This window comes from Oikopleura dioica, chromosome 1 (genome assembly GCF_907165135.1).
Source record: "Oikopleura dioica chromosome 1, OKI2018_I68_1.0, whole genome shotgun sequence".
Classification (NCBI taxonomy): Eukaryota; Metazoa; Chordata; class Appendicularia; order Copelata; family Oikopleuridae; genus Oikopleura; species Oikopleura dioica.
This window is the reverse complement of record NC_137291.1, coordinates 6,759,502-6,773,047: the sequence shown is the minus strand read 5'-3', so window position 1 is coordinate 6,773,047 and position 13,546 is coordinate 6,759,502. Positions and strand designations below refer to the sequence as shown.

Here is a 13,546-nt window from a genome sequence, read left to right as displayed (position 1 = left end):
TAGGAGCTGATAATATTTTAAAGACACATGTTTTGCAAAATCTTTTAAATAGATAATTATCAAAATTAAAGCTGCTGCGGGCGATTTGGTACTTCATGCCAAGCAATGTTCTGTCCTTGCTGCGTCATTCAGTCAATCCAAGATGGAATGAAAGAAGGCAGCTCATGTCTTTGGTGTCTTCTTTATGCTGGTTCTTATTACCTCCCCTTGGGCGTTTGTATCTTATATTTTATGAGCTTCTTAATAAATTTTAGGGTTCTGGTTACTTCAGTTTTTCCATTTGGAAGTATGCTTGTCATCAAGGCGCTTCCTCTCTTTCTACACTCCTCGCCGATCCGAACATGGTTATAGCAGCACCAAAATTTCCGATTTGGAGTGCTATTCTCGGTTCTATCTGCTTCTTGACATCAATTCTCGTTTGATTATTGAAAAGTTATCTTTTGAAAAAAAGTGATTTTAGGTTCCAAATTATATCGCCTGGAAGCAAAGGGTCGCTATCCGAGAGAAACATGGAATCAAAGGAACCACATTAAGGTTAGTAATACTACAATCACTAATTGTGATCGCAAATAAAATAAATTATTTTAAATAAATTAAATTTAAATTATTTCTTAGCGATATTTTGATCATCTTGTTCTGCCATTGCTGCGCCTTGGTTCAACACGATCGAGAAGTTAACTAATCAACGATCAGTGATCATGCATGTGAAAGTACAGTGTATCTACTTTTCTCGTTGTCAGAGTTAATTAAATCTCAATTTTTTCTTATGATACTGTCTTTATTTGCTTTCGCTTCAAAATCAGCGATTCGTAATTCCAAAAGAAGTATCAAAGATTAGCAGAACCGCCAGCAAGAAGTTCTGATGTTCTTCTTAGACTACTCTTTCTTTCAGTTTTCACATTATCGTTGCAAAAGTCGACGATTCGTTGACAAGCTTCTGGAATTTTTTCCTATAAAAACTATTAAAAAAGGAGGGATTAGATTAGAGTACCTTGGGGATCGAATTACGACTCGGAAAAAGTTCGGAAAGCCGAAACAGCTTCCGGGAAGGACGAACACGGATTTTTCCGACACTAGTGTCTGGCAGAAATGCATGTCGTCGGAGAAATTCTCCAGTCGGGAGAAATCAATCTTGACCATCATGTACATCGCTCCCGACGGCATGATTGGGATGAGTCCAGGAGCTTGCATGATTCCGTCGTAGAAGAGATCGGCAGCTTCTTCGAGTTTCGTATTTTGTTCGTTGTGCCAGGAGACGGGGATCGAGAGGATTTTCGGAATCGCCGCCTGAAGAAATTAAAAACGCAAAACTCAATTATTGATTTTACTTGAATAAGCTTGTTTGGGCCGACAAGGCGTGTGGCGAGCTTTTTAATCCCGGTCGTCAATCTTCCTTTGAAAATGCTCATAGGATCGTGGACCACACACCATCCGATTCTCCAACTTAAAGCATCGTTAATCCATGCTTTGCTTTCTCTCTCTTACCGGGGACAAGGAATCCTTTAGCAAGACCGCCAACATGCATGACGGGAATCCTCTTAGCAACCTGGCAAAAGGAGACAAAAGGAGAGTCGTTGAATGTCATTCGCCAATCGATTTTATAAGCTTTGCAGAACAAGGGCGCTTTGCACTTTCAGATTCAAGTCAGAATATCATCGAGAGCTACTGCAATGTGCTCACTACAGACCACTATGAATGGTATCGAGACAAGTTCCTTTATAGTATCAGAGCAGCCACAGTCGTTCAAATACAAGTCTCCAGATGGTCAATTTAGATACCCACTGTTAAGGAGCTGATAATATTGTAAAGAGTCTTTACTAAAGGCACATGTTTTGCAAAATCTTTTAAATAGATAATTGTCAAAATGAAAGCTGTTGCGGGCGATGCGGCACTTCTTGTCAAGCAATGTTCTTTCCTTGCTGCGTCATTCAGTCAATCCAAGATGGACTGAAAGAAGGCAACTCATGTCTTTGTTGTCTTCTTTATGTTGGTGCTTACTACCTTCCTTTGGGCGTTTGTATTTTTGACTTTATGATATTATTAAAAAACTTAAGGGTTGTGGGTACTTCAGTTTTTCAATTTGAAAGTATGCTTTTAACAAAGGCGCTACACTCCTCGCCGACCCGAACATGGTCAAAGCTGCACCAAAATTTCCAATCTGGAGTGCTATCCTCGCTACTATCTGCTTCTTGACATCAATTCTCGTACGATCAAATTCATTATCTTCCAAGAAGATTTTTTAGCTTCCAAATTATATCGCCTGGAAGCAAAGGGTTGCTATTCGAGAGAAACATAGTAGTATCGAAGGAACTAAATTGAGGTGAGTGAATAATGCAATAATAATAATTGTTTGTAATAATAATTGCAAATAATAGGATCAAAATTTTTATAAGCGATATTATGATCATCTTGTTCTGCCATTGCTGCGCCTTGGTTCAACACGATCGAGAATTAAACTGATCAATGACCAGTGATCATGCATGTGAAATGACAGTGTATCTTCTTTTCTCGTCGTCAGAGTAAATGAAATTAAATATTTTTTATAATGATATTGTCTTTATTTGCTTTCGTTTCAAAATAAGCGATTCTTAATTCAAAGCAGAAGTATCAAAGATTAGCGGAACCGCCAGCAAGAAGTTCTGATGTTCTTCTCAGACTACTCTTTCTTTCAGTTTTCACATTATCGTTGCAAAAGTCATGTCTTCAGTTGAAAACCTACCAGTCCCTGTTGAAGGTAAGGACAAAAAGAGCAACTCAATTTACTAAAATTAAGAAATACCTTCGTCTGACGTAATCATTACCTCAGAAGACGTTCCAACTTCCACCCAAGATGTTTCAGTCACCCTTCAAGACCCGGAAAATCAGAAGGAAAATATATCCCAAGCTGGGCCAATTTCCGTCGAAAGCAAAGAAACAGAGGCTCAAGATTCTCCCACATCGACAGATCTGGGCTTGTTAGAGATGACAACTCCAGTAGTGTCTGTTCCAGAGGAAGAAACAGCAAAGGACGAAAGCCAAAACGAAGATTCTGCAACTGATCAACTGCTTGATTTTCTTTCGTGATTGAAAAAATTTGTTTCAAACAAAAATAAATGGGTTTTAAGCAAAAATGTCGGAATCCTAACCTGCTGTCGTGTTCTCTTTTGCGATTCAAGGGATCAAAGAGGCTGTTCCAATGCAAATTTAATCAAGAGCGTCCCGGAAAAGCTTCATATATAATGCAGCAATGACTCGCTAACACTTCGCCATCGATTTAAGAAGCTTTGCAGAACAAGGGTGCTTTGCACTTTCAGATTCAAGTCAGAATATAATCGAGAGCTACTGTAATGTCCTCACTACAGACCGTTAACACTTCTAACATTCCGTCGATGAATGGTACCGAGACAAGTTCCTATATAGTATCAGAGCAGCCAAAGTCGTTCACATACAAGTCTCCAGATGGTCAATTTAGATACCCACTATTTAGGAGCTGATAATATTTTAAAGACACATGTTTTGCAAAATCTTTTAAATAGATAATTATCAAAATTAAAGCTGCTGCGGGCGATTTGGTACTTCATGCCAAGCAATGTTCTGTCCTTGCTGCGTCATTCAGTCAATCCAAGATGGAATGAAAGAAGGCAGCTCATGTCTTTGGTGTCTTCTTTATGCTGGTTCTTATTACCTCCCCTTGGGCGTTTGTATCTTATATTTTATGAGCTTCTTAATAAATTTTAGGGTTCTGGTTACTTCAGTTTTTCCATTTGGAAGTATGCTTGTCATCAAGGCGCTTCCTCTCTTTCTACACTCCTCGCCGATCCGAACATGGTTATAGCAGCACCAAAATTTCCGATTTGGAGTGCTATTCTCGGTTCTATCTCCTTCTTGACTTCAATTCTCGTATGATCATTGAAAATTTATCTTTCGAAAAAGTTGATTCTAGGTTCCAAATTATATCGCATGGAAGCAAAGGGTTGCTATTCGAGAGAAACACGCAATCGAAGGAACCACATTGAGGTGAGTGAATACCCAACAGTGATTGCAAATAAAATAAATTATTTTAAATTAATTAAACTTAAATTATTTCTCAGCGATATTTTGATCATCTTGTTCTGCCATTGCTGCGCCTTGGTTCAACACGATCGAGAAGTTAACTAATCAACGATCAGTGATCATGCATGTGAAAGTACAGTGTATCTACTTTTCTCGTTGTCAGAGTTAATTAAATCTCAATTTTTCTTATGATACTGTCTTTATTTGCTTTCGCTTCAAAATCAGCGATTCGTAATTCCAAAAGAAGTATCAAAGATTAGCAGAACCGCCAGCAAGAAGTTCTGATGTTCTTCTTAGACTACTCTTTCTTTCAGTTTTCACATTATCGTTGCAAAAGTCGACGATTCGTTGACAAGCTTCTGGAATTTTTTCCTATAAAAACTATTAAAAAAGGAGGGATTAGATTGGAGTACCTTGGGGATCGAATTACGACTCGGAAAAAGTTCGGAAAGCCGAAACAGCTTCCGGGAAGGACGAACACGGATTTTTCCGAAACGAGTGTCTGACAGAAATGCATGTCGTAGGAGAAATTCTCCAGTCGGGAGAAATCAATCTTGACCATCATGTACATCGCTCCCGACGGCATGATTGGGATGAGTCCAGGAGCTTGCATGATTCCGTCGTAGAAGAGATCGGCAGCTTCTTCGAGTTTCGTATTTTGTTCGTTGTGCCAGGAGACGGGGATCGAGAGGATTTTCGGAATCGCCGCCTGAAGAAATTAAAAACGCAAAACTCAATTATTGATTTTACTTGAATAAGCTTGTTTGGGCCGACAAGGCGTGTGGCGAGCTTTTAATCCCGGTCGTCAATCTTCCTTTGAAAATGCTCATAGGATCGTGGACCACACACCATCCGATTCTCCAACTTAAAGCATCGTTAATCCATGTTTTGCTTTCTCTCTCTTACCGGGGACAAGGAATCCTTTAGCAAGACCGCCAACATGCATGACGGGAATCCTCTTAGCAACCTGGCAAAAGGAGACAAAAGGAGAGTCGTTGAATGTCATTCGCCAATCGATTTTATAAGCTTTGCAGAACAAGGGCGCTTTGCACTTTCAGATTCAAGTCAGAATATCATCGAGAGCTACTGCAATGTGCTCACTACAGACCACTATGAATGGTATCGAGACAAGTTCCTTTATAGTATCAGAGCAGCCACAGTCGTTCAAATACAAGTCTCCAGATGGTCAATTTAGATACCCACTGTTAAGGAGCTGATAATATTGTAAAGAGTCTTTACTAAAGGCACATGTTTTGCAAAATCTTTTAAATAGATAATTATCAAAATTAAAGCTGTTGCGGGCGATGCGGCACTTCTTGTCAAGCAATGTTCTTTCCTTGCTGCGTCATTCAGTCAATCCAAGATGGACTGAAAGAAGGCAACTCATGTCTTTGTTGTCTTCTTTATGTTGGTGCTTACTACCTTCCTTTGGGCGTTTGTATTTTTGACTTTATGATATTATTAAAAACTTAAGGGTTGTGGGTACTTCAGTTTTTCAATTTGGAAGTATGCTTTTAACAAAGGCGCTACACTCCTCGCCGACCCGAACATGGTCAAAGCTGCACCAAAATTTCCAATCTGGAGTGCTATCCTCGCTACTATCTGCTTCTTGACATCAATTCTCGTACGATCAAATTCATTATCTTCCAAGAAGATTTTTTTAGCTTCCAAATTATATCGCCTGGAAGCAAAGGGTTGCTATTCGAGAGAAACATAGTATCGAAGGAACTAAATTGAGGTGAGTGAATAATGCAATAATAATAATTGTTTGTAATAATAATTGCAAATAATAGGATCAAATTTTTTTATAAGCGATATTATGATCATCTTGTTCTGCCATTGCTGCGCCTTGGTTCAACACGATCGAGAATTAAACTGATCAATGACCAGTGATCATGCATGTGAAATGACAGTGTATCTTCTTTTCTCGTCGTCAGAGTAAATGAAATTAAATATTTTTTATAATGATATTGTCTTTATTTGCTTTCGTTTCAAAATAAGCGATTCTTAATTCAAAGCAGAAGTATCAAAGATTAGCGGAACCGCCAGCAAGAAGTTCTGATGTTCTTCTCAGACTACTCTTTCTTTCAGTTTTCACATTATCGTTGCAAAAGTCGACGATTCGTTGACAAGCTTCTGGAATTTTTTCCTACAAAAATTATTGAAAAGAGACGAGATTGGAGAAAAATTACCTTGGGGATCGTAATAACGACTCGAAAAAGTTTGGGAAGCCGAAGCAGCTTCCAGGGAGGACAAACACGGATTTTTCCGACACTAGTGTCTGGCAGAAATGCATGTCGTCGGAGAAATTCTCCAGTCGGGAGAAATCAATCTTGACCATCATGTACATCGCTCCCGACGGCATGATTGGGATGAGTCCTGGAGCTTGCATGATTCCATCGTAGAAGAGATCTGCAGCTTCTTCAAGTTTCGTATTTTGTTCGTTGTGCCAGGAGACGGGGATGGATAGAATTTTCGGAATCGCCGCCTTAGGAGGACATAAACATAAAAATCAACTATTTACTGTACTTGAATAAGCTTATTTGGACCAACAAGGCGTGTGGCGAGCTTTTTAATCCCGGTCGTCAATCTTCCTTTGAAAATGCTCATCGGATCGTGGACCACACACCATCCGATTCTCCAGCCTAAAGCACCGTCAATCCATGAACTTTACTTTCCTCTCTTTTACCTGGGACAAGGAATCGTTTAGCAAGACCGCCAACATGAATGACGGGAATCCTCTTAGCAACCTGGCAAAAGGAAACAAAAGGAGAGTCGTGGAATGTCATTCCAGCGTAGATTTCATCGGCGATGATTGGAATCTTGTACTGTTCGCAAAGCTCGACCAGGCGCTCCATGTGATTTTGCTTGAAAACGGCGCCAGTTGGGTTGGAAGGATTGATGAAGATGACGGCGCATGTTTTCTCATCGATGGCGTTTTCGAGACTGTCGTAGTCGACTGCCCAATCCTACTCAGAATAAATTTGATATCGCAATGCGTTATTTTCTTTACCCGGTTAGGATCGAGATCGTAGTATTTGCATTTGATCCCTTGAGCTTCGGCAAGAACTGAGTAAAGTGGGAATCCAGGTCTAAAATTAGGAAATTAGTGAGAAAAAGCGTTTTCCTTGTTTTAGGGAATCGAGCCATTTTTTCTTCAAATGAAAAAACGGGATTTTCCAGACGCACTGAAATTAACTCTCTAGATTTTTAGGCTACTCAGAATCAAATTTCCATCAAAGTTCTCATTCAAATAAAAATTCAGATAAAAATTGAAAGTTGGAAATTTTGAGAAATGCAAGCGTTCACGCTCGATAGATATGCTCGCGAAAATCGCCGTCTCCACGAAATTTTAATATGTTGCTGCTTTGCCGTCGATAATCGTAAGTAAATTTAAAATTGTATGCTCAATAATTATCCGATTTTTTCAGTAAAGGAAGTCAAGTCGAAATACAACATCACACATCGCCGGTTTCGTCTAGGCCGCGAATGTCGACGAGCGTTTCTGAACAACCGAGGATTTGTTTCTGTTCGAAAGATCCAGAAACTCATTAGAGAGTCATCAGAAGCCCAAATAAAGGAAAAAATGAAAGCTTTAGTCCGTGACCACGTGGAAGCAATGAAGATATTCCGAAGAAGCGGCCTTCTAACAGCTGACGACTACTTGAAGTATCGCGTTTGCCCAATCGCTCAGCTTTGGCTAAATCTTGGAGGAGCATTTCGATACCCAGAAATGATGCGCCGGTTTCAAAGACGAGAAGCTATCAGAGGAACCAATGAGTTCGGAAGCGCTCAAAGGTAAGGCGAAAACTTCTCCAGTAGAAAACTGTCTTTTGAAGACTCCTTGAACGGGATCAACGAGCATACGCTGAGTTTCTTCGTCGTCAACAAGCAGGGCAACCCGCCCGACAAGAGCAGCCCGTCCCACAAGAACAACAACAACAAGAGGCACCTCCTGCGATAGACGTTACGAATCTGTTCATGAGACTGATCTAGATTTTTCACCCACTGCCACACTTTTAGACTCACATTTTGGCCTTTTACCCAACAATAAATTTCCTCACTAGTAATTTCAAAGTCTTCATTTTGCTGCAAAAAATTTTGAAAGAGAACGGGATAACTCCAAAATCCACTCCTTATTGACTTACCTTGGCAGAAGAATGTTGTCTCCTCGTTCAGCAATACAAGTGATAGCGAATTCAAGCGCTCCGGAAGCTCCATTCGCCAAGGAAATATTGTTCACATCAGGTTCGTAAGTGAAGAAAGGCTTCAGATACTCTGCGATGGATTTTCTCGCCAGCGGTATTCCGACTGCTGGGCCGTAGCCGTTGTCTTTGTTGTTGTCAAGAACGTCTTTGACAGCTTGAACGGCGATTGGGGAGGGATCGAAGTTGCCATACACCGCGGGGTCACCGATAGAGAGCGGGATCATTGGGTACTTCTCGTTTGGAACGACACGCATGTTGTCGACAATTCGTCGGATGGGATTGTTCGTGTTCTGAACAAACTCGGGCTCGCGTGTGCGCCATGTCCGGGAATTGGCAACGATCTCGTCTAACTCAAAATAACACTTCTTTTTATGGAAATATCTCTAAAAGTGCTATTTCCGACATGTATCTGGCGTATTTCGGCTTGTACTCGCTTGAGTCTCGGAGTTGAATTGCCTCGAGCTCTAGAATTTTTAGGATTCATTGATAATTGATCGTTTGCGGTTGATTTACCTTCGGAAACAGCTGATAAAAGTCTACCAATATCCATGATGATTTTTTCTAGTAGAAATTTTCTCTTTAAAACTCGGGAGCGGAAATTAACTCAGAAATGGGAAGAAAAAACGCCCTTTTTGGCACACCCTCCACCTGCCTTCATAAAAATCGCGAACCGTCTCTCCCGAGAATTTTCCAATTCACAAGATCTTTCTATTTTTTATTCGCGCAGTAAAAAGTTGCTCGTGAAAAAGAGCACAAGATAAATATTCTCCTAAAGTTCGGAATCTTTGAAGCTCGGATTCTCCAACGCTTCATGTGGGGTGCTTCCGTTTTGAACTGGATGATCATCCTTCTTTTTGTCTTTTTCGACTATTGATGGTGGCGATTGCTTTCCGTAGAGCGCTATGAATTCTTCAGTCGTCGTGGTCATCGGTTTGCCAATAGTCTCAGGGAGCAAGAACGACAGGGAACCGGCAATAACAGCTTCAAGTGCAGAGCTATTAGCGGGTTTGATTTTCAAGCTTACCAATAAGCCCATTAAAAAGAGGAGGAAACCACCAGACATAATCTTCAACAATAGCAAGGGACGGGGACACAAGAGCACCAAACATGGCCATACTCGAGCAGCATCCAACTCCGACGTTTCTGACGTCTGTAGAGTAGACTTCGGCGGTGTAGACGTAGCCTACTGATGTTGCAGCGGTAGATGCTAGAATATTTTAATATTGTTTGAAGACCATAAAATCGTTGTTGTTATTTTATATAAGTAATTTAAATGATTTGTAACGATGACTAAATTATCTTAACCACGATAGAAGTGCCATTACTGTGATAGCCTATCAATGATAGGATATATTTTAATATAATTTCATGTTTAAGGACCCCCCCGTCAACAATTTTCCTCAAAAAATCGAAAATTTTAAAACAGCCATATTTTGGCTTCTGAGTGTACCTGGAAGTTTAAAACATCATATAAACTTGTTCGCAGCAATTTTTGACCAAGAAAAATCTGATTTTCTAGCAAAAATAGGCCATTTTCATCATTTTTCGTGAAAAAGTCCAATTTTTAAACGCGATTTTGAGGGTGTTAGAGTCGAGATAGACCCCCAAAAAATGAAGCCTAAAATCGTTTTTTCACCCGTAGAATCCATTTCCGGGGTCAAAATTTTAAAATTCCGAAAATAGATTTTTCGAAAATTGTTGACGGGGGGGGTCCTTAAGGGGGGGGGTCGACGAGAATTTTTTCCGGCGTGATCGTAATTTCGCTTATACCCATAGTCTGGGTATGAATCTTATATTTTTGGAATCTACAGATTCTCCTGAATCTATTGAGCCTAAAATCATTTGATAAAAATTAGATTTAGGGGGTAAAATTTGCAAAATTGTAGAAAAATTGACCATTATTAGTGCATTTTCGCGAAAATGGCCCTACTTTGACGAGATTTTTGACCGATTTTTTCTGGTCAAAATTTTTTTTAGTTTTCGCCGCCTGATTTTTTCAACCCTTTTCTATCCACCAGTATAATCAGATTTTGCCTATCTGCTCAGGTTTTCCCGCATTTCTGGTCACGGAAATCCCGATTCTCGTCGACCCCCCCTTAAGTAATAACTATACTTACCGAACATGCCAACATATGAAGAAATATTGACCAAGAGAGGTAACTCGAATAGGTGCCCAAAGAAGCTAAAAAGATAAATTAACCCCCGATCAAATAAATCAACCGAGTCTCTACTCCCACAATTATGTAACGCTCATCCCTCCTCGAAAGAACTTACATAAGAAATGAAGAGAGCCCGGCTACGTAAAGAGTCCAAATGAAATTTCCTATTCTGCCGAGTCTCGTGTTTATGAGACAAGCACAGATGATGAAAGCAGGGATTCCCATAAAATTATTAAAAATGTTGTTGGTGAAGATGTTTCCTTTGAGGCTTCCGATGTTGAATAAGAATCCGTAGTTGATGATTCCTCGGACAAACTGGTTCAGCATCAGGATGATGGTAATTTTTCGAATCAAGGGACTGGCTATGAGATCTTTGATCGACTTCTTGTTCTGTTCCATTTCTTTCGCGGCCTGTTTATCATCCTCTTCCTAAAGGAGGTTTACCAAGAGAAGAGAAGATGATGAACTTGCCATATTTTTTTCAAAAGTCTCAAATTGATCTGTCGAGATTCTGTATCCATCCCATCTTGCCATTCTTTGAATAGCTTCTCGCGCTTGCTCATTTTTCTTCACTGAGTATAACCATCTAGAAATATTTTGAAAAAACTATAATATATAACAAATTCTTTTGCATATAGATTTTTATTAACCCGATAACGAGAGCGGGAGCACTAAGTGCTCCCAGAGCTAGTTGTTGCATTGTGATCTTCTTCAATTTTGAAGATAATCCAAAAATTCAAAAAAACTTAGATTCTAATACCTATTCTTCACTTAGTTTGACTTTAAGAAATTTTCATACTTTTTATTTAATCCCTTTTTTATAAGAAAAAGGGAAAAATTTTGGAAAATCGTCTCGAGAACTCAATGTTACATAACATTCATCAACAGAGCGGGCGTTCTTTTCGCCTTTTTACCCACAAAATAGAGTTCTCAAGAGTTCTAGACCGAGCATTTTTCAAAATTCCGGCGAAAACGCCGTCTTACAGACCGAGAAAACAGGCAGTTTTGTTCTCTTTCTGCTTAAAATTGTTCTAGATGGCCCGGGTGCACTAAGTGCTCCCGCTCTCGTTATCGTATAATTTCAAACTCGCGTTATCGGGTTAATCAGGTTAGTAGTGAATATAACATTCCAGGATCTCAAGTTGGTACAAAGAACTCATCACTTTGAAGGGTAGTTATATTCAAAAACACTTTCTATTACTTGATCATAAAAAATCTCTAAGTACCTCGGAGTCTCGCTGCATACTCTTGTCGCAAAACCAACGACAATCGCCGAAAAAGCCATGAAAAACTGCGCATATTCCCAGTTCTTCAAATACATCATCACGAAAGTAAGCATAATCGTTCCGAGTCCAATCGTTGTAGAAATAAAGAGCAGTCCCAATATCGGTCGGAACTTTGGGCCGACCGTTTCCATGACCAAAACGAAATATGTGACACCAACTCCAGCCGAGCCAATAACTGATAAAGTTCGAAAGACTGCGAAGACACCCCAGTGATATGTGCCCAAACAACCGCAGGTAAGAGCAAAGCCGAACGTGATGAATGAAAAAAGGATGATGCACAATGATCGACCAATCTTATCAGAAACCATACCTGAAATCGTCATTAGGCTCATTTTTAAAAGTTGTGCTTACCAGAAAGAGTCGGCCCAATTACCAAACCAATCATTGTCAAAGTCGTGAGAAACTTATTTATCCAACTTCGATTGCAGACCAGGTCATTTTCTATTGAAATCGTATCATAGATCAGCTCCAAGTCGAACACGTAATCCGTACATGCTTCTTCACTCGTTGAATTAATGGCAAAGCAATCAGAGTCGATTTTTAGTGAGTCGTTCGCACATGTTTCTAGTTTTTCGTGGCTTTTGAAGGCATAAAAACTTGTTCAAACTCCTTTTTTTCAAGAAAAAAAAAATGGATTTCCGCCTTTCCTTTGAATTTTACAATGAGTATTTGAAGGTATCGCTACCTTCGATAGAAGCTCTATCGATCGGGAATCATTAAAACTGACTTTACTAGAACTGCCATCATCAAAAAATGTCTTGCATCTAAATTTCGGCGTGTACTAAAGACTCGATCAACTCTAATAAGAAAATATTTTTTACCTGGAAATAGACTCCGGCGGATAAAAATGGTCCATAAATAAAAACAGACGATAAATAACCAATTATATAAACCATGATTTGGTATTTGCCCATTTGAGGCGCGAAGCTGAAGACTCTGTCGTAACCTCTCGCCATTTTGCAACGCTGTTTTTTTCTTTTTCGAAATAAAGTAGTCTCTAATTAGGCTTCAGGTGGACATATCTGTGTCAAGGTAGATACATAAGTATCAGCTAGGCACCCGGTCAGCGCGTGAGGAGTTTGTTGAATAATCGAGGTAGAATAGCGGTAATTAAATGTTTGATTTAGACTGTTTAGGTTAAGGGTACCCGATACTGGCCAGAGCCAGTGCCGCGCTGATCAATTGTGAATTGTCTCAAAGCCAAATTTCGACATTTTCGTCAATCAAAATCAAGAGACGCGGAAACTGAAATTTTAATCAAACGAAAGAATTGAAAGACGAAAATGATTAGAGTTTGAAACCGCTTAAATTACCATAGTCGCGCTAGAATGTTCCGAAACCGGAAGGTTTATCTCACCTTCTGGTCGAGCATGAAATTCCCTGCGCTAATTATCGCTCGTCTTTCTCGATTAATTAGCGCCCCGCTGCCTTGGACCGCCGCATTCCAGTGGTGCTCAACAAAAATCAACCGCGGAAAAAGCAGGAAAAAAAAATAAGGACAGCGCCGGCTAGCGGGAGCTCACAGCGCTGGTACTCCACCTGCATTCTAGAAAATATACCGCAACGAAAATATGGAAATCAGGAACTTGCTTGTTGTTGCATCGTTTTAGCATTGACCGAATTCCTGACAATAATAAACAAAAACATACCATCGATAATTTACGTTTTTGACTCGAAAGTGAGAGATTCTACAATTGAAAATCTACAGTCGACCTACTGAAAGGTCGAAGAAACTATTGACAGGTAAAGTTAGCATAGGCTCATTATCATCCCTTTCTCTGGAAGATATCAAAAGAAAGAATACATGATAGGTGGCAGTCAAGAATAATAAAACGCTAGAATCTCACGAAGGCGTCTTTCA

The 13,546-nt window shown here is 39.8% G+C and overlaps 7 protein-coding genes across 7 annotated transcripts; 4 read left to right on the top strand and 3 right to left on the bottom strand.

Moving 5' to 3' along the window:
• The first annotated feature begins 8 nt into the window (after positions 1 to 8).
• Positions 9 to 733, top strand: LOC145710933 (uncharacterized). Its single transcript, XM_081788646.1, has 4 exons — positions 9 to 213; positions 255 to 416; positions 461 to 534; positions 616 to 733. The coding sequence occupies exons 1-4, from the start codon at positions 106 to 108 to the stop codon at positions 680 to 682; spliced, it is 411 nt and encodes a 136-aa protein (XP_081644772.1). The 5' UTR covers positions 9 to 105; the 3' UTR covers positions 683 to 733.
• A 162-nt stretch (positions 734 to 895) lies between these two features.
• Positions 896 to 1,585, bottom strand: LOC145711843 (tyrosine aminotransferase-like). The gene is made up of 4 exons (XM_081789533.1): positions 1,524 to 1,585; positions 1,329 to 1,443; positions 992 to 1,287; positions 896 to 950 (listed from the first exon to the last, which is right to left on the bottom strand). The coding sequence occupies exons 1-4, from the start codon at positions 1,583 to 1,585 to the stop codon at positions 896 to 898; spliced, it is 528 nt and encodes a 175-aa protein (XP_081645659.1).
• Positions 1,586 to 2,617: 1,032 nt separating this feature from the next.
• LOC145701257 (uncharacterized) lies at positions 2,618 to 3,077 on the top strand. The gene is made up of 2 exons (XM_081778483.1): positions 2,618 to 2,734; positions 2,774 to 3,077. Exons 1-2 carry the CDS (start codon positions 2,698 to 2,700, stop codon positions 3,061 to 3,063), a joined length of 327 nt encoding a protein of 108 aa, XP_081634609.1. The 5' UTR covers positions 2,618 to 2,697; the 3' UTR covers positions 3,064 to 3,077.
• Positions 3,078 to 3,471: 394 nt separating this feature from the next.
• Positions 3,472 to 4,347, top strand: LOC145701235 (uncharacterized). Its single transcript, XM_081778463.1, has 4 exons — positions 3,472 to 3,676; positions 3,718 to 3,879; positions 3,923 to 3,996; positions 4,071 to 4,347. Exons 1-4 carry the CDS (start codon positions 3,569 to 3,571, stop codon positions 4,135 to 4,137), a joined length of 411 nt encoding a protein of 136 aa, XP_081634589.1. The 5' UTR covers positions 3,472 to 3,568; the 3' UTR covers positions 4,138 to 4,347.
• A 2-nt stretch (positions 4,348 to 4,349) lies between these two features.
• Positions 4,350 to 5,038, bottom strand: LOC145711842 (tyrosine aminotransferase-like). Its single transcript, XM_081789532.1, has 4 exons — positions 4,939 to 5,038; positions 4,880 to 4,896; positions 4,446 to 4,741; positions 4,350 to 4,404 (listed from the first exon to the last, which is right to left on the bottom strand). Exons 1-4 carry the CDS (start codon positions 5,036 to 5,038, stop codon positions 4,350 to 4,352), a joined length of 468 nt encoding a protein of 155 aa, XP_081645658.1.
• Positions 5,039 to 6,039: 1,001 nt separating this feature from the next.
• On the bottom strand, positions 6,040 to 8,805 carry LOC145701224 (tyrosine aminotransferase-like). The gene is made up of 7 exons (XM_081778452.1): positions 8,754 to 8,805; positions 8,181 to 8,704; positions 7,046 to 7,124; positions 6,722 to 7,001; positions 6,562 to 6,677; positions 6,225 to 6,520; positions 6,040 to 6,181 (listed from the first exon to the last, which is right to left on the bottom strand). The coding sequence occupies exons 2-7, from the start codon at positions 8,492 to 8,494 to the stop codon at positions 6,127 to 6,129; spliced, it is 1,140 nt and encodes a 379-aa protein (XP_081634578.1). The 5' UTR covers positions 8,495 to 8,704; positions 8,754 to 8,805; the 3' UTR covers positions 6,040 to 6,126.
• On the top strand, positions 7,470 to 8,064 carry LOC145701246 (uncharacterized). The gene is made up of 2 exons (XM_081778473.1): positions 7,470 to 7,830; positions 7,872 to 8,064. The coding sequence occupies exons 1-2, from the start codon at positions 7,619 to 7,621 to the stop codon at positions 8,026 to 8,028; spliced, it is 369 nt and encodes a 122-aa protein (XP_081634599.1). The 5' UTR covers positions 7,470 to 7,618; the 3' UTR covers positions 8,029 to 8,064.
• Positions 8,806 to 13,546: the final 4,741 nt, after the last annotated feature.

Coding starts and splice junctions, on each gene's coding strand:
- LOC145701224 (XM_081778452.1), bottom strand. CDS start 8,494: ATGCGTGTCGTTCCAAACGAGAAGTACCCAATGATCCCGCTCTCTATC. Junction 7,125..8,180: donor GACAACATTCTTCTGCCAAG/GTAAGTCAATAA, acceptor TCCTAATTTTAG/ACCTGGATTCCCACTTTACT. Junction 6,182..6,224: donor TCGTTATTACGATCCCCAAG/GTAATTTTTCTC, acceptor TAATTTTTGTAG/GAAAAAATTCCAGAAGCTTG.
- LOC145701257 (XM_081778483.1), top strand. CDS start 2,698: ATGTCTTCAGTTGAAAACCTACCAGTCCCTGTTGAAG. Junction 2,735..2,773: donor CCTACCAGTCCCTGTTGAAG/GTAAGGACAAAA, acceptor ACTAAAATTAAG/AAATACCTTCGTCTGACGTA.
- LOC145711842 (XM_081789532.1), bottom strand. CDS start 5,038: ATGACATTCAACGACTCTCCTTTTGTCTCCTTTTGCCAGGTTGCTAAG. Junction 4,405..4,445: donor GTCGTAATTCGATCCCCAAG/GTACTCCAATCT, acceptor TAGTTTTTATAG/GAAAAAATTCCAGAAGCTTG.
- LOC145710933 (XM_081788646.1), top strand. CDS start 106: ATGTTCTGTCCTTGCTGCGTCATTCAGTCAATCCAAGATGGAATGAAA. Junction 214..254: donor CTTATTACCTCCCCTTGGGC/GTTTGTATCTTA, acceptor AATAAATTTTAG/GGTTCTGGTTACTTCAGTTT. Junction 417..460: donor GCTTCTTGACATCAATTCTC/GTTTGATTATTG, acceptor AAGTGATTTTAG/GTTCCAAATTATATCGCCTG.
- LOC145701235 (XM_081778463.1), top strand. CDS start 3,569: ATGTTCTGTCCTTGCTGCGTCATTCAGTCAATCCAAGATGGAATGAAA. Junction 3,880..3,922: donor CCTTCTTGACTTCAATTCTC/GTATGATCATTG, acceptor AGTTGATTCTAG/GTTCCAAATTATATCGCATG. Junction 3,997..4,070: donor ATCGAAGGAACCACATTGAG/GTGAGTGAATAC, acceptor ATTATTTCTCAG/CGATATTTTGATCATCTTGT.
- LOC145711843 (XM_081789533.1), bottom strand. CDS start 1,585: ATGACATTCAACGACTCTCCTTTTGTCTCCTTTTGCCAGGTTGCTAAG. Junction 1,288..1,328: donor GCCCAAACAAGCTTATTCAA/GTAAAATCAATA, acceptor TAATTTCTTCAG/GCGGCGATTCCGAAAATCCT. Junction 951..991: donor GTCGTAATTCGATCCCCAAG/GTACTCTAATCT, acceptor TAGTTTTTATAG/GAAAAAATTCCAGAAGCTTG.
- LOC145701246 (XM_081778473.1), top strand. CDS start 7,619: ATGAAAGCTTTAGTCCGTGACCACGTGGAAGCAATGAAGATATTCCGA. Junction 7,831..7,871: donor GAGTTCGGAAGCGCTCAAAG/GTAAGGCGAAAA, acceptor TGTCTTTTGAAG/ACTCCTTGAACGGGATCAAC.